The 21,526-nt window shown below is 46.6% G+C and overlaps 1 protein-coding gene across 23 annotated transcripts in view; it reads right to left on the bottom strand.

Annotated features, from left to right (window-relative positions):
* Nucleotides 1-21,526, bottom strand: part of LRRFIP1 (LRR binding FLII interacting protein 1) — a 180,441-nt gene that overhangs the window by 17,301 nt on the left and 141,614 nt on the right. For 11 of the 23 annotated variants that reach the window (XM_051999238.1, XM_051999217.1, XM_051999218.1 and 8 more), the window contains 9 exons: nt 18,863-18,940; nt 11,632-11,667; nt 10,752-10,877; nt 10,091-10,162; nt 7,143-7,313; nt 6,146-6,238; nt 5,182-5,274; nt 3,517-3,609; nt 1,116-1,257 (listed from right to left, as the gene is read on the bottom strand). In XM_051999238.1, coding sequence (XP_051855198.1) covers nt 1,116-1,257; nt 3,517-3,609; nt 5,182-5,274; nt 6,146-6,238; nt 7,143-7,313; nt 10,091-10,162; nt 10,752-10,877; nt 11,632-11,667; nt 18,863-18,940 — 904 coding nt within the window. The remainder of the gene's footprint in view (nt 1-1,115; nt 1,258-3,516; nt 3,610-5,181; nt 5,275-6,145; nt 6,239-7,142; nt 7,314-10,090; nt 10,163-10,751; nt 10,878-11,631; nt 11,668-18,862; nt 18,941-21,526) is intronic. The other 12 variants (XM_051999230.1, XM_051999225.1, XM_051999226.1 and 9 more) reach the window with 6 other exon arrangements.

Raw genomic sequence — 21,526 nt, 5'->3', positions numbered from 1 at the left:
CCAGATTGAAATGTAATGGGGAAATATTTAATAAAATAATATCAAATATAGGTAACATTATATTTGAAAGTGAAATCAGTAGCAGCTTGCAGGGATCCTTTCGTATGTTTTAGGGCTCCCTGTTTCTATGAGTTGGACACCACCGCGCCCTGCCGGCTGGCTGCCATAATAAGATGATTGTCCAGACGCCATAAAAATGTCAATAATTAGTGTCTGGTGAGGACCTGTGCGGGTTGCAGGTTCCAAGACCTGCTACGTTCTGAAAGCTAATTCAGACTTGAGCTCATAGTTCCAAAGGGCGTATACATTCAGGGGAGACAACTGAGCTCGGTCAGTGACCAGTGGAACATGAGTCATCCAACCGCCTTAGATTGTATAAACTGTGTTAAGCTCTCACAGCTTCACACCCCTTCCAGAAGGCAAAGTAGCATGGGTATAAAAAGGTCAATTCTGGCAAAGAAGGGAGAACACTGCATGCAGACTTATTCCAATCGTCACTTCCTGAGGAGCACAGTCAATATGCTGGCCCCATATGCTGACGGAAACTCAAAATCAGTCACAAAATCTCAGTGCCAGCTGGGACCTTTGGGAGCACCTACATATGGATTTTTGGAATCATCAAGTATTCTTTACCTTACGTGACTGATTAAGAAATATCTTAGATTTTTACAATACATTTCACTCTAGCATTTTAGATGAGAAAACCTGGTGAATGACCTTGTTTGATGTCTTTATCATCACTAGTCTGTCTTATGAACTAGAGATAAGTTAGTTAAAGAAAACTTCAACGTCACAGATGTCTATATCCAACTGCACTTTCGACTGGGCGTTTTGGTCCCTTGATTCTCAGTCTTGCTCGACTGGGTTGAGGAACTAGGGAAATGTACACTTAGGCCATCCATGATTGCTAGTGAAAAACGTTGCATGACAACATATGCAGCTAATCAGAACCATTTAGCGGCAGAATGCACAAGAAGTGACAGGACACGGTGACATGCGGAGTGATTAGTGAACTGACCGTGTGATGATGGATGGCTTCGATTCCGATCAAGCACAGAAGGTGAATAAAAGATGACTAGAAAGAGAAAAAGGCCCAGAAGGCAGCAAGTTCTTACCAAGGGTCCCGTCGCTGGATGACTTCAGGGCATTTATTTCTTCTTGTGGCACCTTGGGAGATCCCAGGTGGCTCACGTGACTTAGATGATCTAGAGGTTCTCCATTGGTGGTGATTTCAGAATTCAGGATGATTCCATGTTTCTGTGGACAAGACAGAAACGTTGTAATATTTACTAAGGAATAGTAATCAGCCTATTTCTAGAAAAATCTGAAGAAGGTATTCTCTAAAGAGATTGCACATATGAAGGGGTTGGTTATGGGAAAATATCTTAAAATGCAAAAAAAAAATTCTTTTAGCATTTGTAAACTGTTCTGGGATGTGGTCCCTTTGTATGGATCTGCCAAATAGATCATTCTATCTAACTTTAAGCCTTCAAATGAGGTCTAATCATGTCCGTGAGGTATTGCTGACATTAAGGTATTCCTCTGCATATGGAATTAATTCTGTTTTGGCAAATCTTGCTACCCAGAAAACTGATATAAAATGAATTTACTTCCCCCTTGCCATCCATTATAAAATGTATCATCAAAATAAATAAATAAATAAATGCATCATTGCAAAGATCTCCTAACAAATCCCCTGAAGTGGTCCTATAATTTGCATTTTTACTGCCATGATTCCCTTGGACTGGAACAAATAGCCATATCTTATATATTAGAAAGGCCGAAGCATGCAAATTTGAATATATGCAGCCATTTCAGGAGATTCAGTATTCACACTTATTAGGATGTAGCTGTATTTAAAAACCCAAACAAACCCACCCAGTCCTCAACTCTTAAAAGAAAGGATTTAAAATGGGGGCAGATCTCTACATAAGCACAGCCCTACGTAGGGGACTTTGCCTGTCATTTTCAGAACTGCTGGATTTTTTCAACGCCAGGACCTTGCCACCATTTTCATGCACCTATCCCTTGATCTCCATTGTGGGTATTCTTGTCGTGCTGGGAAAACTCCTCAGCTAGACAAAGTCCCAAGAACCGAGCAATCCATGGCCTACCGTTTGCTGAAGGATTTACAATGTCTAGTTGATCTGGGTTCCAATACCAAACTTGACCATTAGATGTCACTTAGTCATAAATTTCTACTGATGGGTTTATTCACAGGTTCGTTCATTTTATGTCATTGGGTTTGGCCTAGTTGGGCAAACCAACCCAACCCACACTGAAAGTTCCTTAAATCTGTGGCTTCGGCTTCCATGAAACAACCGGGTACTTTAGCCCATTCTACAGATTTGGATTCTAGGATCTATATTTGTTTAAATAGGCAATCCTCCATATTCCAAAAAAAGAATGACAAATACGATTAATGATCAAAGGACACACATTAGGCTTCCAAAAATAGGCTGGATTTCAAGAGGAGAAAGTGGGGACGGCAGTTTAGGCTCAGGGCACGCTATGAGCAAAGGCATGTAGGTTGGAAATTTTAGGGCACTACAGGGGACAGCGAGCTGGACAGAAGAGAGAAGCCTGGGACAGGCAGGAGGGGGTTAAGGCAAATCTTAGAAAGGCTTTGAATTCTGGGCTAAGGAGAGAGATTCAGGGACAAACTGAGTCACAAGGAACAACACGAGAAGCTAGTCTGGGTGAGAGGTTGGTGACAACCCTCAGGAAGTTTATAAGAGATTATAAGCATTAATATAACACCTACTGTATGTAGGCAGCTAGGTCTGGAGTCAGGAAGATTCATCATGAGTTCAAATCTGACTCAAATACTTACCAACTGTGTGACTCTGACCAACTGTGTGACTCTGGGTATGTCCCTTAACCCTGTTTGCCTCAGTTTCCCTCTCTGTAAAATGAGCCGGAGAAGGAAACGGCAAACCCCTCCAGTATCTCTGCTGAGAAAACCCCAAATGGGATCTCAGAGAGTCGGATACTACTGAAACGATGACAATAGCACCTACTATGTGCCAGGCACTGTGTTATGCACTTTACCATTATTATCTCATTTGATTCTCAGAACGGCCCTGGGAGGTAGGGGCTGTTATTCTTCCTCATTTTATAGCTGGGGAAATTGAGGCAGGCAGAGTTAAGCGTCATGGGATCACACATTTAATCTGGATTTTCGGGACACCAGGCCTGGCGGTCTATCCACTCTTTGCCAGCAGCCGTCTCTGGCTCATTTACTTAGAGCTGGACGGAGCCAGAAGCCATCAAATATACCCCTTTATTTCACAGATAACTGTCCTGGGAAAGTATTGGAAATTAAAAGGATTGGCAGTTTGCAAATCTCCGAGTGTGCAACGTTTCACACCGACACTGACTGGGTAGAGGGGCGGCCTGGGGTTAGTGCATCTCAGCTGCCCACCCTGAGGGACCTCCGTGAGCCCCTGGGAGGCTCCATCCGCCAGGGCGATCCGGGCCCATGGCTGCAGATGCGGTCGGCCCTGGGCTCCATACCTTCAGTTCCTCCTTCAGCAGGATCGCTTCGGCCCGAAGGTCATCTCGCTCACTCCGTATGGAATCAAAGTACTCTTTCTGCCTCTCTAACGCCTGAGGCGGGTGGGGGCCCGGAGAAAAGGCACAGACAGAAGGAAGGTGGAGAAAGCAGAGACGATTTCAGAAATAGCAGGAAGAGCAGAGGCCGGCTCAGAAACTAAGAGAGTCTAAAGCACTGAGCTACCGGACAGGGTGGGTGAAAAATACAGATGCAGTTAAGCGGGGCCTTCAGTGTAGGGCAGGCAAAGGGCAGGGGGCCAGAGAAGGAAGGTCCCTATAGCTCCTACAGTCATTCTCCTCAGGGACCCGGGGAACAGAGGATGGTCTCGGTCACCTTTGCTTGGGCTAGGGGCGGCTGTGTGGTGGGCAGAGAGCCGGCCCCCAGGTCAGGCCACTTAATCCCAGTGTTCTGGGCTGTCCCTGAGACTGTATACAATGTCGCAGAAAAGGGGACGATCTGCCCTGGCAGAGGGAGTGCCCGAAAGCAGTGGAATTGCCTCCATTCCCTGCCCCTCCACTGAGCGGCTTTCTCCCATTCCTGGGATGAGAGATGGGGGGAGCCACCCCCTGGCTACCTGGCCAGTAACAGAGGAGGACAGCTATCGGTGGGAGCTCCCCCTGGAAACTGGGAGTTAAAAAAAGGGTCTTCTGATAACTAGATTTCAATATATCTGCCTTCTTTGGTCATTCTACATATTTTATGTTTAAAAACATCCTCTGGTTCCCAAGGGATCTGTACCAAGGGAAGGTTCCTAGCCCCGATGGAGGCACTTGAGAACTAGTCTGGAAGACTCAAGTGCTTAAGCTGGTGTTGGTTGGGGAGGTCTCTGTATACTCAGTACACAAATAGACAAGCCCACACACATTATCTACGTGTACACATATGTATATAAGCACAAGACATTGTGTGCTCTCCCCCCATCCACCCATGATGCTCTCTTTCTACTGATCTATCATCTAGCTATTTCAGCATATATGCACTTTTAGGTTACAAATCTATTAATGAACAGCTATAAAATTTAAATTATGTTCTATAAATTAATAGCTATGAGTGTTAGCTATTGTTATTATCAGCTGGTAAATACTGTGGAGGAGACAATCTCAGAATTTCAGCGCTGTAAGGGGGGCTCAAAACCGGCTGATCCAAACCATATTTAACCAAAAACCCCCAAAAACCAAAAAAGGCCCCCACCAAATGGATGCTTCCAGGGTTGGTCTTGCCAGCACCCCCACGCCCCTTGGCATCTAGACATCTAGAGATGATAACATGTGGGTCATAGCTCAGTGCTTTAAAAACAAGGGACCCTAGAGGCGATCTAGTCCCTTTGACAGAAAAGGAAGCTGATGCCCATGAAGAAGGCACATTGAAGCCCAGGTCCCCTGACTCTGAATGCCAGGCTAAATCTTCATGCCGAAGCAAAAAGAGGCCTTCGAAGCTTTCCTGTGGTTATCTGACATTCTGATTTAAGGTGAATTCTGGAAGTTCATTCATGCACGAGTCAGTTATTGAATAACACGAGTGCCTATAGATGCTGCCTTTAAAATAAAAGTCATTTTTCTTTTTTAACATGGTGGTGAAGAGGCGGTTTGTTCAAACACATGCCCAAAGACTTGAGAGGTTCCTACCCCTATCTTTTTGTCTTTCCATTCTATTGTTTCCTGAAGATCGGAAACTTCCCTGATATAACTCTCCTGTTTCTGCTGCAGTTGTCGGATTTCCTGAGGGACAGGAGCAGAGAAGACAGAAAGCAGGTTAATGGTTAAACAGGCAGACAGAAAAGATTCAGGGTCCTGGTGGGCCCCCGGGGAGCAGGAGAAAGTCCTTTCAGATGTGACACTGGGCCCTTCCCCAATATAATCTGATTTCTTTATCGTACGAGGAGCCCGGTACACCCTGTATTCCCCCTAATTCCAACCACTGGGGAGGTTCAGGCCGGCAGATTTCCTGACCAAGTGACTTCTGGGCTCATCAGGCACCAAATCTGCCATCAGGAGGGTGAGCCTGGGGGAACGGTGGCCACCGGGACAACCTCCTGAAGTGGCCCATGTCTGGAATGGAGCAGCAGAAGTCTCAGGGTGCTCAATGTGGGGGAGAGGGGGAGACCCCCACCTTCTCATAACCAGGTTAAGTTGTTCAGCTCAACTAGACTTTATTAAGTGCCTTGTTCTGGGCTCAGGGTGAGCTGGATCGATGGGCCCGTTCCCAGCCATCTCTTTTCCCATCTTCCTCCTCCCCAGGGCTGACAGGAAGCCCGGGAAGCAACGGCTACTTGGACTGCAAACATTCACCGTAACCACTAAGAAACCTATGAACATTTACCAGCTAAAAACCTGGTGTCTTGATAAAAGAAGTAAATTTGAGCAAATTAAAACCAAGATTAATTAAAAATAAAATTATTAATAATAAACAATGATCAAAAATATCAATAAGAATTTAAAAACAAAACCACCCATTCCCGGACTCTCAAAGAAGTCCATGGGATGAGGGTTTGAAACAAGTCCTAATTCTTCATTTCTCCCCAAACCTTTGCCGTCGCTGCTGCCGTCGGCCCTTACGGGTGACACCGAGGGGTTCCACAGAGCCACTTACCGCCAGCATCTCTTCTCTTTGTTTTAAGGCCTCTTTTGCTTCAGCAAACTGGAATTGCAGCACGCTGTGAGCATGCTTCTGCCTTTCAAACTCCTGTAAAGGACAAACACATGAAGAGGAGGGGAAGGTGAACTCACAGAAGCTGGGGTGGTTCTGGTCGGTGTCAATGACTCGTTCTTAGTGGCCCCAAGGCCCAGCGCACAGTAGGTGCTTAAAAAGAGCTGGCTGAGTAAGGGTTCTAGTGACAAAAGTGCTTGAGAAAAAGTGAAGCCCCAGAACCAGGCCCTTAATCTGAGCTCCATGAACTTGTTTTAAAAACATCTGGGGAGTTGGTGTCCTCTGTAAAGTTCTAGCTTTTATTATTTTATTAATGATTGTCTTCTTCTTCTTCTTCTTCTTGTGTTGTTTTATGCCTTTAAAAACATTACTCTGAGAAGTATCTCTGATACTGATATCACTGGGCTGCCCAACAGGGATAGGGCTGGTGGGGGGTCGTTGCAGAATCAACTCGTTGAGGCGATTTAGCGTGTCCGACTGTGGCTGATCAGGCCGATAGGAGCTTGGAAGGCTCTGCCACAGGTCGGACACAAACAATCCTCGTGAACATTTGGGATGGACTCTCTAACTTAGTCTTGTAACAAATGATAAAAGAGAGGAAAGCAATGCCGTAAGAAAGTCCTATTTGCCCTTGAAAAACGATTTCATGATTACAAAAAGATCTGTAGTGTTCTGGTGGAAAAATCTGATTTGGGTTGAAGTACAACTAATAAGATTTCCCAGAAATCTCTGTGTTCAGTTGGACTGGGTTGTGGTGGGGAGAGAGAAGGGGAAGGGCCGGGACCCAATGGGTTTTATTTTTAGAACAAATAGCTGTGATTTGGCCATGGACTTTCACACTCTATACGAGCTAATCCCATCCTCCTTTTCCCCTTTTCTCTTTTTACAAGAGTCCACTGGTGATAGACAACCCAGCTGCGGATGACGGCGCCTTACTTACTTTGTTTTTTTCTTCATACTGCCTTCGAGATTCAGCCAGTTGTTCTTCCAGTTCTAACAATGCATCCTTTAGGGTGTCAACCTGGTACATGAAGTTCATCTTCTCATTGTCTAACTGGGCATTTGAAACCATGGCCTTCTTGTATTTCTCCTCGACCTCGGCCAGGGAGTCCTGTGGAAATCACCCCATAATTAGAAAACCAAAGTAAAAGATTGTCAATCGTTGGATATTTCTTAGGAAGTTAATCTTCGAGGGGAAGAGAAGGGAGGATACCGCTGGTTAGATCTTTAATCTGTTAATTGAAAAGAAATAAAATAAAATTGAAATGTAATGACACAAGACCTCTAATCATTATTCAACGAAGAATTAAACCTATCTAGGGAGGAAAAGGAATTTGAAATAGCAATTGAGGCCCTGTTTCTGAAAATCTATCACAAATAGTCATTTGAAGATTGTGGTTTCCTGCTTTTCCTCGTGGTAATATCCAACCAGTTAGTGATTTAGTTGTTAATAACTCGGGGTCTGGAGATGAAAACGGTTCACACATTCATCAAGATGGCGGACAACTACAAAATGGAAAGATCTCCCGATCCCCCAGTGGCTACGTCGGCTTGGAAAACAAAGGGATCCCACCACATGCAATATCTGAAGCCTCGTGCTCTTCTGTCAGCACCACACGCTGCGGCAGGGTCTTCCTGATTTATGCTCAGTGTTGGAATTAAACCTACTCTTCACTAGTTTCCAAGAGAGGAATAAGAATGGTCTAGATAAGAACCCTGCAGAGTCGGAAAACACAGCTCCAATTTTGCCACCCCTCACCATAGGATTTTAAGGCAAATCACCCAATCTCTCTGGGCCTCAGTTTCCCTTATTTGTCAGATGAAGGAGCTGAGACAAAATCCAGGATCCCAAGATCCTTCAGGATCTGCTCGATAGAAACTAGACATTTACCAATTTGTGAAATATCTTCACTGAAATAACAGCATCGGAAGAACCTTACATCCGGCCATCATCTCAATCCACCGTGTCACTGACGGCCCAGCTTGATGGTAGGAGGACATGTAAAGAATAACGGGATCCCCAGAAGACTGGACTTGAGGGCAGGAAGGGGCTGTTTTTCATCTTCTTTGGAGGGGGTTGGATTGTGTGTTCTAAGGCAGAGCCAGGAGCAGCCAAGTGGCTTTTAATCTCCCTCTGATAATCATTAGCTGTCTAAGTTTTGGATAAGTGACTTCATCTTTCTGAGCCTCATTTAATCCATCTGTAACATGGGAATCATAACAGCACCTACTTCTAGCTCACACTATAAGGACACTATGAGATCTAGAGTTCCTTCTAAAAGCCTGCACCGGGAACATCTTGTCCCCAGCACCCCGCACAGCCCCTGGCCCGGAGTGAGCCCTTCATTTAATTTAAGGGAGGAGAATGCTGACGAGTTACCACCTTCCCTCTCTCTCTCCCACAGGAATATTCCAAGAATGGCTGGAACAAATAGGGAGTGAGCCCTGCAGAACTAATACCAGTTAGCTCCCAGAGTTGAAATCGGGGAAGAGGAGGAGTCCGGGGTCTGGAATGGCAACTAATCCCTGGGTCCAGAGCGTTGTCCTTGAAGAGACTACCTTGGTGTCCTGTCCTTGAGACTTATCCTCAGATCCTATCTGAGCTGGGCTCCACAGGGTCATTGTGCAAGTGATGGTTGGCCACATGTGTTTTACTGAATCCCTCTGCTTCCCTCCCCTGCCTTGCCGGACACGTCTACTCGCTCCACCGTTCTCTCCCGGGGAGAGCGTGAGCAAAAGGAAGAGACCGAGGCCGACGGGGCATGTGGAAACCCGGGAAAATCTGAGTTCCCATCCTGCTGCAGATACTTCCATGTTCATTTCTTTCATCTACAAAATGGGAGGACAGGACTCAGTGATTTCCCAGATCCCTTTTGGATCTTGCTCCTATAAGCTATCCCTGGGTCACAGACACCCCAAGTTAATCACCTAAAAAAACTGAACCAAAAATAGAATCAGAAAAATAAATACAAATAACAAAATAGAATCAGGCCATAATCTATATCTAATACACTTTCCAGATGACCTCTAGATGAGGTCAGGGATGCAAACACTCATCTGATTGGTCCCTTGCCAAGGCTCTGACCCTGGAAAATCAAGCCACGGGCAGTGAGTGTGTGGGAGAAAGGAAAGTCCAATTCATGCGAGACCTTACCAACATTCTCCCCCACAAAAGCACTACCTGACTTTACAGGCAGATGCTGAAACGCCCTCGGACAATTCGGGGGCGCTCGGATTCTGGGCCGATCCATCGCCAACCTGCCCGACCTGCTAGGGAAGGAACTGTCGCTAACCCACTTAACCTTTTGTAAGGAAAAAGGTCTTTTTGTGGGACTGAACTAACCAAAGAAGTGGCGAGAATCTCAGCTTAGGCCTGTGGGCAACAGTTAGTTCTGGCTAAAATGCTCCCCTCCGGGGCTCGCCGAGAGCCCCCAGGCCCATGGGCTTAAGGGGTAGAAAGCTCCAGGTGGATCCCATGGAGACCCCTGGATCCCACACGCCCACAGTCCGGCCGAGGTCCTGCTCATTATGTGACTAACTAAAGCTGGTGGGTCACTTATCTATAAATGCAGTGGAAAGGGGGGTCAAGAGAGGGCCCCGACAAACATGCAGAAACACAAGACCACGCCCTCCATCCTCCAAGGGCCCCCAGCATGCACCAGTGAGCACGTTAGTGACTGTTCCCACCAACTCATTCTGACAGGAGCCATGAGACTGGGGGGGGAGAGGAGGGGAGGGGACGGCCCCAGCTCCCCATGAGGATTTTAGGGAAAATTCCCAGCGTGCTTTTGGTGAAGAACGTGGAGACTCGGCTTAGTTCTGATAGAGTTCTGATAGAGTTAGGCAGGTTAATGCACCACACACGGCCGCCGGGCGGCCGACGAATACCTTCATCTCTTTCAGGCCCTGCATGTATTTGCCTTCTACATCCTGAATCTGGTCCTTTAACTCATTGATTTCCTGAGAAAGATAGCAAGAAGAGGAAGGACATCACAGGGACAGAATGATGAGGATTACCCACAACGCTCGGGCTGCCGGGCTCATGGGCCAGGCCTTCCCTGCACAGGGAGGAGCTCGGCCTCCACTTTCCCAAAGGGCAAAACAAGTAATTCAGATGACGCTGTGAGCCGGGAGTGAGCCTGTGCGTTGTTTTAAGGATTCTGGGAAATATGGAGAGTCTCCTATGGAACTGCCCGGCACAAAGATAATAAAGGAGCTGGGACTAAGGGTCCGCGTTCAAATGCCAGCTTATTTGGGACTGGATAAATGCAGAAATAGAAGCATGATGGGAAGCAGAGAGAAAAAAAAAATGCTTCCTTATTCTCCATGGCAGGTTTCATCAAAAGCAGTTTTTTTTCTTTTTCTTTTTTTGCTGAGGAAATTGGGGTTGTGACTTGCCCAGGGTCACACAGCCAGGAAGTGTTAATGTCTGAGGGCAGATTTGCACTCGGGTCCCCCTGACTTCAGGGCTGGTGCTCTCCCCACTGCACCACCCAGCTGCTCCTCATCAAGGCAGTTTCAAGTCAGAAAGTGTTCAAAGAAGTTTTACCTTGATTTCCCTCATGGAGGCCTCGGTGTCCACGGAGATGGAGGTGTCCCCGCTGCCCCTCCGAGAGGAGGTCCCACCCAGGGAAGCCAGCGTGGCCGCTGATAGGCTGGGCATGTTACGAGAGCCCTGAAATAATTCAAGAGAGGTTTTCAGGACTGACAACTGTTTTCTACGGCCACTGGATCTGAGCAGTCTCTGAATCCGCACGGGTTTTATAAACATCCCAGCCTTTACTGTGGTTCCAAGCTTGGAAACCGGCAGTTAGGCAGCAGGGGCCGGTAGCAAGATGGCGGTCCCGTCCCAAGGCTTCTCCCTACTCCTCCGCCCACCCTGGAAAAACATTTGCAGTGGGATGCCATGGGGAGCTTGTGAGACTCAGGGTTTCCCACAGCAACCCCATCTCGCCTCTCCCCCCATTCCCTGGAAATCAGATAGGTTTTTCCTTGTCCATTTTGTGGATTTTGTGATCTGTGAATTTTGAAAGCTATAAAGCTGCAATTTTTTTTAAATGAAAGGTAAACCTATTTCAAAGTCCAACTCTTTTTGTACAGCAAAATAACGGTTTAGACATGTATACAAAGATTTTATTTAATTTATACTTTAACATATTTAATATGTATTGGTCAACCTGCCCTGTGGGGGAGGGGGTGGGAGGAAGGAGGGAAAAAATTGGAACAAAAGGATTTGTAACTGTCAGTTCTGAAAAATTACCCATGCTGAAAAATTACCCATGCATATAACTTGTAAATAAAAAGCTATAAAAAATAAAAAAATATGCATGCATAAAAAAAAAACCCAAAACAACTGAAGGTTCCAAGGCAATCCTCAGAAAAAAAAAAAAAAAAAAAGAAAGGTAAAAATATTACTAGAACCTACTCACCTTCTCAGCAAAGTCCTTTTCTGGCCTCTCTTCAACCTGTCCAAAAAAAAAAAAAAAGAAGAAGAACTTAATAGACAGATATTAACCATTTTAAAGCAATAACCGGTGCATCCGCTGGGTCCCCTTCACCGAAGCAAGCACATATCACAGAGCGGCAGATTTCTCAGGATGACTTGAGTTCGAGTCTCAGACACTTTCTATGGGACCCGAGTAAGTCATCCCGCCTCTGTCTGCCAGTTTCTCCCTTTGTAAAATGCAAATGCAACAGCACTTCCATCACTGCTGCCGTAAGGAATCCCACCACAACATTTTGCAGATCGCAGCCAGTTAACCAAGCTGTGTTGTTAAGCTCACTTTGTATGTGAGATTTCTAAGTAACCTTCCGCCTCCCAGGACTAACAAATGCATCGATGTTGATAAATGCCGATTTACATTGTCCCCAAATGACCGAAAGCCGGTCCATTTTTAAGATTGACCAGCTCTAGAGGCACAAAACTTGGAAGATGGATCGGGAAACAATTTTTATTCCTCATGCAGAGTTTTCTCTTAGACTCTGAAAACAGAAGGACTGATAGGAGAGAGGGCTAATCAACTGAATTTGAATACATTCCCCTCATCTGACCACCAGCTGACTCGTTCCTAAATTCTCCCTTCTTAGGAGAGCCGCACACCCCAGTGCGCCCCTCTGCCCTGCTCTTTCAGTGCTGTTTCTCCCAGGAGAACGTAAGCGCTTCAAGGGCAGGGAGCGTCTCGCTCGTATTTGTATTTCTGGCACAAGTTCCAGGCATATAGGGAGCATCCAGGAGAGGAGGAATCAACGTGTCTTCTTCACAGGCTTGTGTGGGAATCAAATGAGACTGGGGCAGCTCGTTTCCGCCATGTCTGACTGTTTATGACCCTTGGGGGTTCTTGTTTTTTAGCAGAGACTAGGGTGCTTTGTCATTTCCTTCTCCAGTGCCTTTTGTGAGGAAATGGAGGTTAAGTCACAAGGTTAAGTGACTTGCCCAAAGTCACATACCCGTTACATATCTGAGGCTACATTTGAACTCAGGTCCTCCTGACTCCAGGGCTGGCACTCTATTCACTGTGCCATGTAGCTGCCCGCCATATCACGCAGTGGATGTAAAGTGCTCTATAAGCCTTCAAGTATTATATAGATGCTAGTTATTATGAATGAGCTAAGTACAGATATTTCCACTGTAGATGTGACAGGTGCCTTTAACATGGTTGCCCTAAGAAATGATCAACAAAAACCAGCTGTTAATCTCTCCATCTCTACCTCTCTGAGTCTGTCACACTCACCTCTCTCTCTGTCTCTCTCTCTCTCTGTCTCCATCTCTCTTTCCCTCCCTTCTTCCTTCCCTTTCCCCTCTTTCTCCTTCATCCCTTCCTCTCTCCATCTCTCTCTCTCCTGATCTTTCTCTCTTTCCCTTCCTTCTTCTCTCCCCCTTCTTTCCCCCTTTTCCTTCCTTCTCTCTGTTTCTCTCTATGTGTCACTGTTTCTGCTTCTTGTCAGATATCTCCCACCCAAGGGAGCCACAGGAAGCTCAGATCCCAAATCAAGGGGTTTTAAGCTGGGATCCAAGGATTGGGAAAAGCTCCCAGGGAGTTCATGATCTTGATTGGGAAAAAAAAAAACCACAACTTCATTTTTTACTAAGATAACTGAAAAATTAGGATTTTCTTTCACAAGGCACGTATGCAACAAACAGCCCCAAAGGGTTCCCTGTGAACCCCATGCTTTGAGGTATTGCTGGTTTGGAAGTGTGGAGAGACTTCCCTGGCAGGCCGAATGAAAGTTCAGTTGAGTCAATCAATAAACACTTATTAAGTGCTTATTGTGAGCCAGCCAGGCTCTGTATGAGACACTGGGGACGATAAAACAAGGACGGACACTATTTCCTGACCTCAGGTACCTATGTGCTAAGAGATGACATGGAAACATCTGGACAGGTGCTTGGTATATAAAGAGTATAGGGAAGGTACTTTGGGAGGGGAAAGGATTCTGGGAAAAGACATGAAAGACCTCCTGCAGAAGGAAGGATTTGTGTTGAGTCTTGAAGGGAGTCAGAGAAATAATTCCTGGTCTGGAGGGCAGAGAGGGCAAAAGTAGGGAGGGAGGAAATGACTGGAGGAACTGATGTCTGAGGAATCGAGCAGGAAGGCCAGAATGACCATAATCCAGTTCTCTGACAGACCAATCAGTCTTTTACGTTGAGTCTCATGAATCCATCAAACCCCTGTTGGGTCCTGCTGCCAGGGTGAACTTCCCCAGAATCCCCTTCCTTCCCTCCGTCCTCCCCATTCTGTTGCCTTCCATCTCAGACATACTCATGGTTGCACATGAGAACTGAATTTTGGAGGCAAATGTTTATTCAATAGTCAATCAAAAAGGACGTTAGTTCTACTTATCAAAAAAGCTAAAACTTAGCTGAACCCAGTGCCTGAACTTGATTTAATCACACCGACTCTGGCCAAACTTTCTAAGTGACCGATGGAGCTCTTGCTAACTGTGCTTTTAACTTCTGATAGACGTGAGCACTAAACACACCGAGGGCCTCGCTTCACTGGCTGGACAGCGCCTAGCGTAGAGCCGGGGCCAGGAGCCGCGGCCAGGAGCCGCGGCCGGGAAGGAGACAATTAGTGGCCTCCGAGAGCTTCGGGCCTCTCCAGTGTTTGATCAAACTTTTCCCTTTTCTGGAAACCCACAACGACAGGCTCTGCTTCCAGCCCCCAGTTTGCCGTGAAGAGGCGGCGGAGGAGGTTCAGGACCCCGAAGCCCGGGGATGGAGCCTTTTAAATGACACGGTTTAAAGTTCTGCCATCCTTGCATGTACCCGCCAGTGCCTGGGGGCACATGCTGGTCAAGCCAGAGAAAACAGAGAGTCCAGAGGAACGGCTGGCAGCCCCGGACGAGAAGCAGGAGGCTAGGAAGGAGGGCTGGGCTGGTAGCCATTAGCACCCCCCGACCCTTGCAAGGAGCCACATCACCGCGGCGGACTGGGCAGCGGCTCAGAGAGCCAGGAGAGAGAAGGGATGTGGGGGTGATCGAGTCATTAGACCAAGGCTCATGGGAGCTACAGAAGGAAGATGCGGTAATTGGGGGGGGGAAGGGGGGGAGGGGATTGCAGCAACAGGCATCCCCAGAGACTAGGAAAGCTGCCCCCGCTCCTGGCAAGCTCCAGGACCCAGAGAGTCCCTCTGAGCCAAAGGGCACTCGAACCATCAGAGTCATTTGGGCCCACCCGGCCCTCTCCTCACACATGTCGGCAGCCGCAGAGTTTGGGCTTTATGGGAAATCTTCCTCAGCTCATGCGCCTCTTCCCACCCTCCCCCCACAAAGTCCTTCCCTCCCTCCAGCCTCAGCTACGAAATGATCTTGAATCTGCTTTGTTTTATGTCCACAAGCCGTTTCTTTCATATAAATGTAATTTTTAAAATATTCACGCCCCCAGTTTTTCTAATAAAGTCCCGGGAAGAGCTCTGAGAGCTGGGCTGGGCAGAGACCAGAGAGACCAGTACTTGTACAGTAAATGACAATGTCCCGATTCCCATAATCTGAGTCAGCATCTACCCATTTTGCTATTTCAAGCATGGAAAAGGTTTTTCTTTTTCCCTTAGGAATAAGAAGGATTTGTCCAACTTTTTGGGGGCAGAGGAGGGCAGACCCAGGAATGAGGGCAGTCCGATAAATATTGTGATTAAAGGGTACTCTCTGCTCCCCCCAGCCCCCGTGTCCTCCCAAAGGGCCCAGAACCTGTGCTCCACAAGCCCATTAATGCCTCCCACCACACCCGGCTGTAAATGAGTGTCTGGCCCATCCCTGGTTCACTGAGAAAATGTGAGTCACTCATTACAGTCGAGCTCCTTTTTGGGATACTCCACTTCATGATGCAAAAAGCTCAACGGTGGCGAGGGGGGGGGGGGGGGAAGAGGAATAGGGGGGAGGGAGAACACGCCCATAGGTCACTTGGCTCTCCCTACAACATTCCTGAAAATGACTCCGCTGCTACGCGGGACAGAGCGAAGTCCGAACCAACCTAGGAGCCGCCTCAGTCCCATCTCGTCAAACAATGTCTGTTCCAAATTCAAACGCTAGGTGGCAGGTTTGGGCTGGACCAAAGTTAGCTTTTGGGACAAGGGAAAAAGGTAAATTGGGTCATAGGCGTTATTGCTGGAGGGGCCGATCCACCCATTTTCAATGGCAAAACGAGGCCAAAGGGAGACACGGGGTTTAGAGCTATTCCTTTGCTGTATTCCTGCCACAAACAGTGTTATGCTGTGGGAAGCTGGGTGTTCTGGGTCATTCCCAAATGCTTAGGAAAGGGAGAGCGGTCCCTGGGTCTTACATTATGTGGGACTGGGAGCCAGAGGGCTTCCCGGAGAGGGGAGAGGCTGGGCTGGCACCTCCGAGAAGCCCCAGAGAGTAAGATCAGGGTCAGGGAAAGCAGTGGGAGCGTCAGAGGCGGGGGCTGCGGAATACTTGCTAATGACACAAGAATTGTTTGGGGAGTAGTGAGTTTCCCCTCAATGGAAGTCTTCAAGCAAACAGTGAGTGAACGTACTTATCAGGCATATTGTAAATTCTTTCAGTTATGGATGGGACTGGAAGCGGTTCCTGAGGTCTTTTCCCTCCAGCTCGGTCCTGCCTCGGACATTCACCAGATAAATAATTGAGTCACCCTCTGCCCCAGTTCCCTCATCTGTAAAATGGGGATAATGACAGACCTACAACATGGTTGTCGGAAAGATCAGATGAGAGAATAATGGCCTGCCGAGCTTCAAGTATCATCACATCAAAATTAGCTGATATTTCTACCGACATTTTGTCCAAACCGGATGGCCGCTGCACAGACTGGCGTTCTGGCTTTGCTTCTAAGGCAGGTTCCAAACTAGGAAAGACTCCCGTTTAACGAATAAAGAGAGATTTCCAGTCAACCAGCTTGGAAAATATTTGCTACCTTAACACTCGAAGGATCAGAATTTAAGAAGATTTCAAAGCCTCCTGCAGGCTGCATCGACCAGCAGAACCTTTTCTCATCTTTAAGAAAAGAGACTGGAGGAGGAAGATGTTTATTTCAAAGTAAAAACGTTTCCATCACTCGACGTGCCCGTCCCCTCTCATTGTTTACAAAGATCTGTAAAGAATTGTGGCAAGTAGCATCTCCTCAGAAATATTTTGTACGGACATTCAGTTTACAAGGACATCTCAGTGTAAACTAAACACATGCTCTTCAAAAACCACTTTTGTCTACTCAGAAGGCCGAGGCCCAAATTCTCTCCCGCCCCTCTCCCCGGACGGAGAAGGCGAGCGATCTGATACGGGGCGTAGATGTGCGCTCACGCAAACCTTATTTCTAAAGCCCTTTAAAAAGAAATACTTAACAGGCTGGGTTTGCCATTTGATTAATGCTAATATCTTGTATCTTTATACTGAAATGTAAGGTTCACGAAGGTTTCCCCTTTTCTGACTTCTTCTAGAAGGATATCTGCTCTCCCTTTCCTAAACATTTGGGAATGGCCCAGAACACAGACTCCTACGGCCTAACATTGTTTGTGGGAGGATACAGCAAAGGAATAGTTCTCATCGAGTAAGGGATCCTTGAGCATGGCCCTTAAGATATGGCCTGGGACTGGTTTGTGTTGATTTTAGGAATCATTTCAGGAAATGAGATATAGGAAATGTAGAGTAGTCTTCGTCTTATTGTCAAATAACAGTGATTACTAATGTACACACACACACACACACACACACACACACACAGAGCAAGAACAGTATTCATTTGATCCTAAGAACAACTGCGGGAAGTGGGTACTGCTATGATCATCGTTTCACAGATGGGGAAACTGAGGCAAACAAAGCAAAGTATCTTGCCCAGGTCATATAGTTAATAAGTTTGAGGCTGCATTTGAACTGAGGTCTTGACTCCAGGTCTGGAGTTTTGTGACATCCCTAGCTTTTTTTCAAAGAACACAGCTTGTTATTGAATGTTCCAGATAAGGATTTTCCCCCTTCTTTTCTCTTAAAAATGATGGTTGCTTTTACCAAAGCGGAGAGAAAGTACGTCACAATGGAAAGAGCCCTGGCTCTGGAAGCAAAAGATGAGGGTTCAAAGCCTGCTTCTGAGTTCTGTATGATCTTGGGCAAGTCACCGAATCTGGGCAGGTTCCATTTCTTCATCGCTAACTAAATGATCTCTGAAGTCCTTTCCATTCCAAACCTGAGATCTAGAGCTAGATTATTCAGAATGGCTCAAAAACGAACGAGGTGAGGGACAGCTTGGTGGCTCGGTGGTTAGCGCATCAGCTCTGGAGTGCAAATTTGACCTCAGATACTCACTAGCTGAATGACCCTTGGTAAGTCACTTAACCCAAACGGCCCCCAAAATACATGAAATGAAGTAGGTACCAACAGGTAAGTTTTCAGAATACCTATAGGTCAACTCTTTCAATGCCAATGCTTCCCTGCCTGCCCCTCCTCCCCGCTCCCCAATCAATTAGGGTTAAGTGACTTGCCCAGGACCACATAGCCAGGAAGTGTTAAGTGTCTGAGGCAGGATTTGAACTCAGGTCCTCCTGACTTCAGGGCTGGTGCTCTATCCACTGCGCCCCCTAGCTGCCCCAACGCCAATGCTTTTTGATGTCAACCATTTTTACGGAAATCTACTAAAATATAACCAACACGTCTTTCGATCAGTATCACACAATATACAGAATCCTTTCCAGGAACACTGCTTGCTTGGAGCACCAATCACCCCGGCCTGCAAATGGAGCCGGGAGACAAAAGAGCAATCACCCTTTGAGAACCGTGTGTTTGAATTGCGATCAAAAATGAAGCTTGAAAAAGCCACAAAATGTTGGGCAATATCAGACTCGTGAGGGCAGACTAGATGGAGCTGGTGCAAACCAGGAGAATCACAGGGGACTGGGGAAAATCAAGGTACAGAGAGGTTCTTTTATTTCTCCAAGGTCACAGCTTAGATAGTAACAGACTCACCTCTTAGAAAATACACACACCAACTACACGGCTCTGTATGAACCTTGGGAGTCACCAACAATGTGAACAAAACCCAGCTCCTGCCCCCGAGGAGCTCACATCTCTCCTGCTAATGTCAAAAAACCAGGATCAAAGTGATGATCTCCAGAGGCCTTGCCCCACAGGCCACGGGAAAGGAAAGGAAGAGGGAAAAGACGAGAAATCGGGTCGAGAGAGGAATAAAAACGTGCTCACCACTGGACTTGCACGCGCTGAGCTGGCCCTGGAGGACGCCCGCGATCCGGAGCCCCGGTAGCCGCTGTACTCGGAGGGCTACCCGCACGCACACACCCCAGGACACAGGGGAGAGAAATAAAGGAGGCCAGTTAAAGACAGGAGGAGAAGCAGCAGCTGCGGGGGGGACAGGAGCACACAGGACGGGGGAAAGGCGAGACTCTTCCCTCCAAAATGGCGGGCAGGGGCAGGCTGATCAAATGGGCCTCCACGCATAAAGAAGGTTACATAAGATGGCAAGAGGCAGCCAGTGAACCTCAAGGGGAGTAGGAACTGCCCACCCTCTGTTCTTTACACTGGGTGGTCACAAGAAACTGGATACGGAGAACCAACCGTCCAGAGCCATGGAAACCAAAGCCTCCGTTGGGATGATGGCCTGACCCCATTATTACTTCCTACTGACCCCGGAACAGGAACAAATTAGATTTCGAATTTAATATGGACCCAGCATCTAGATAGTGATTTTTCTCTTGTTTAACCCACAAAAACCCCAGATCTTGATTCATTTACTCAATATAGGATTTAATCAATGCCAGCACGAGGGCAGGGACCTCTTATTTATTTCTTATTATTCTGGTATCTACAGTCAATCAACGAAGCATTATTGGTTGAAATGCCTGGGCCCTGGGGTTAAGTAAGTACTTAATTGTTTGCTGACTTTGTGAAGGAATGAACTTTTGGACAAAGAGCCCCTGGGTTTTATTCTACTAACTGGATATTATGGTTTATCTTTTCCTGATGAAAAAAGTCCTCAAGATCAGCCAGCTGATGCAGTGGATAGAACACTGGATCTGGGGTCTGGAAGAGCCAACTTTAAATCCAATCTCCTTACTCGCTGTATGTTCTTGGAGAAGTCACTTAACCCGTTTGACTCAGTTTCCCAATCTGTAAAATGGGGATAATAACAGCAACTACCTCCCAGGATCAAGAGCTTGGACTGTGATACAGTGGCAGAAGCACTGGTTCTACATGTGATTCTATACTATAAAACTCCCTGTTTTCCAGTTTCTTCATCTAGAACACAGAGTGGAAAGATGGGTCCGGCCTGGGCTGTTTCTATTGCACAACCACAGAGGTACCCAAGGGCCCAGAGATACCATCTAATCAGCCCCTCTCTTTACATAGGGGAAACAGAAGGTCAATTGAGTAAAATGACCAGAGAGGAAATAACTGAGATAAGATTTAAATTTTTAGTTAGAAGAAATTAAAGTATTAGAAACTTGTTTTTACTAGTAACAAATATGAGGAAATGATATCCGGCAACAAAAAAAAGGGCCTGGCACCCAAAGAATGCTTTTCAACAGTTTCTTCACTGAGCTTCAGAGACTTTTAAGGAAGATAATAAATATATTATTCCCAATTTATAGATGAGGAAACTGAGATAAAATGAGTTATTCATAATCACTGGGCTAGCAAGTGGAGGGAGGCAGGATTAAAACTCAGAGCTTCCTGATGGCCATCCCCAGGGTTCTATATCTTATGTCAGGCTGCCCCTTTACTAATCATTTACTTAAAGTGAGAAAGAAAAAGAAATCGACTCTGGTGAGATAGTTAAATCTGGAACAGGACGACTAGCCGGATCCCCAAGAGCCATCATAGTTATCATTGTTCCCATGAAAGGATCTGATCTTGGTCCTATTCCATTGAATGTTTCTACCAATGACTTGAGTAAAGCTGTGAGCAAGCTCGCTTCTCAAATCTGCAAATAACACGAAGCTGGAAGTGAGAGCCAATATCCGCAATGGGAAGCAGGATCCAAAAACACATTGACAATTTAGGGCCCAGGGCTAAAATCCAATAAGAAATTTAGTGAAGAAAACTATATAAAAACTCTCAGGTTGGGTAGGAAAGCAATTCTGCAAGTACAAGGAGTTTGGGAATCATTCAAAAAAGATCTGGAGTTCTAAGCAGACTGCAAGTTGGAGTAGGGACTGTTTGTTTTTTGCTTTTCTTTTGTGATTAGCACATGACCTGGAACACAGCTTAATAAATGCTTGTTGACTGACTGCAGAGGCACTTTAGGAGTGGAGAAGTGATTGAGTATCTGAGTGGAATATGAAGCCCAGTTTTCTGGGCACAAGAGACCCTTCTCCACTCTACCACACTGCCTCCTTTCATCAAAGCTACCTGTCAAAGAGTGCTTTTTTTCCCCTCCAACATCAAAAGGACATTGAATAGGGAAGCCTATTTCTGTGGCTATTCATTTCACAAAGAAATGACTGAGTCTCGAGCCCAGCTCTTCCATAGATGCAGGAGGCCAGAACTTCAGGACACGAATCCTCCAAATGAGCAGAAGCAGAGGGAGGATCAGTGGCATCTGAGAGGGAGGGAGATCTGAAAAGCTCCACGATTCCCAGCCTTCCCCACTCCAATCCAGCCTCGGTTGGCTGCCAAAGCCTTCCTGAGACTCAAAACCAGTGACTCCATTTTGCTCTCATCAAAAGCCCAGTGGGCAAGACAGCTGAGCTTTGTGATTGGCAGCTGGGAGATCAGGGATGGCTACTAAAGTCCCCTTGTGAGCCAATGAGTCAAAGACTGCATCACTGATCACCCAGAGAGGGGGTGTTCACCAGGAGTTTCAGGGTATCAGAAAGCAGACAACAAACAGAGGGCGGGCAGAGGAAC

This window comes from Antechinus flavipes, chromosome 4, assembly GCF_016432865.1.
Source record: "Antechinus flavipes isolate AdamAnt ecotype Samford, QLD, Australia chromosome 4, AdamAnt_v2, whole genome shotgun sequence".
NCBI classification, from domain to species: domain Eukaryota; kingdom Metazoa; phylum Chordata; class Mammalia; order Dasyuromorphia; family Dasyuridae; genus Antechinus; species Antechinus flavipes.
The sequence above is the reverse complement of the archived record's forward strand: the minus strand, read 5'-3'. Positions and strand labels throughout refer to the sequence as shown.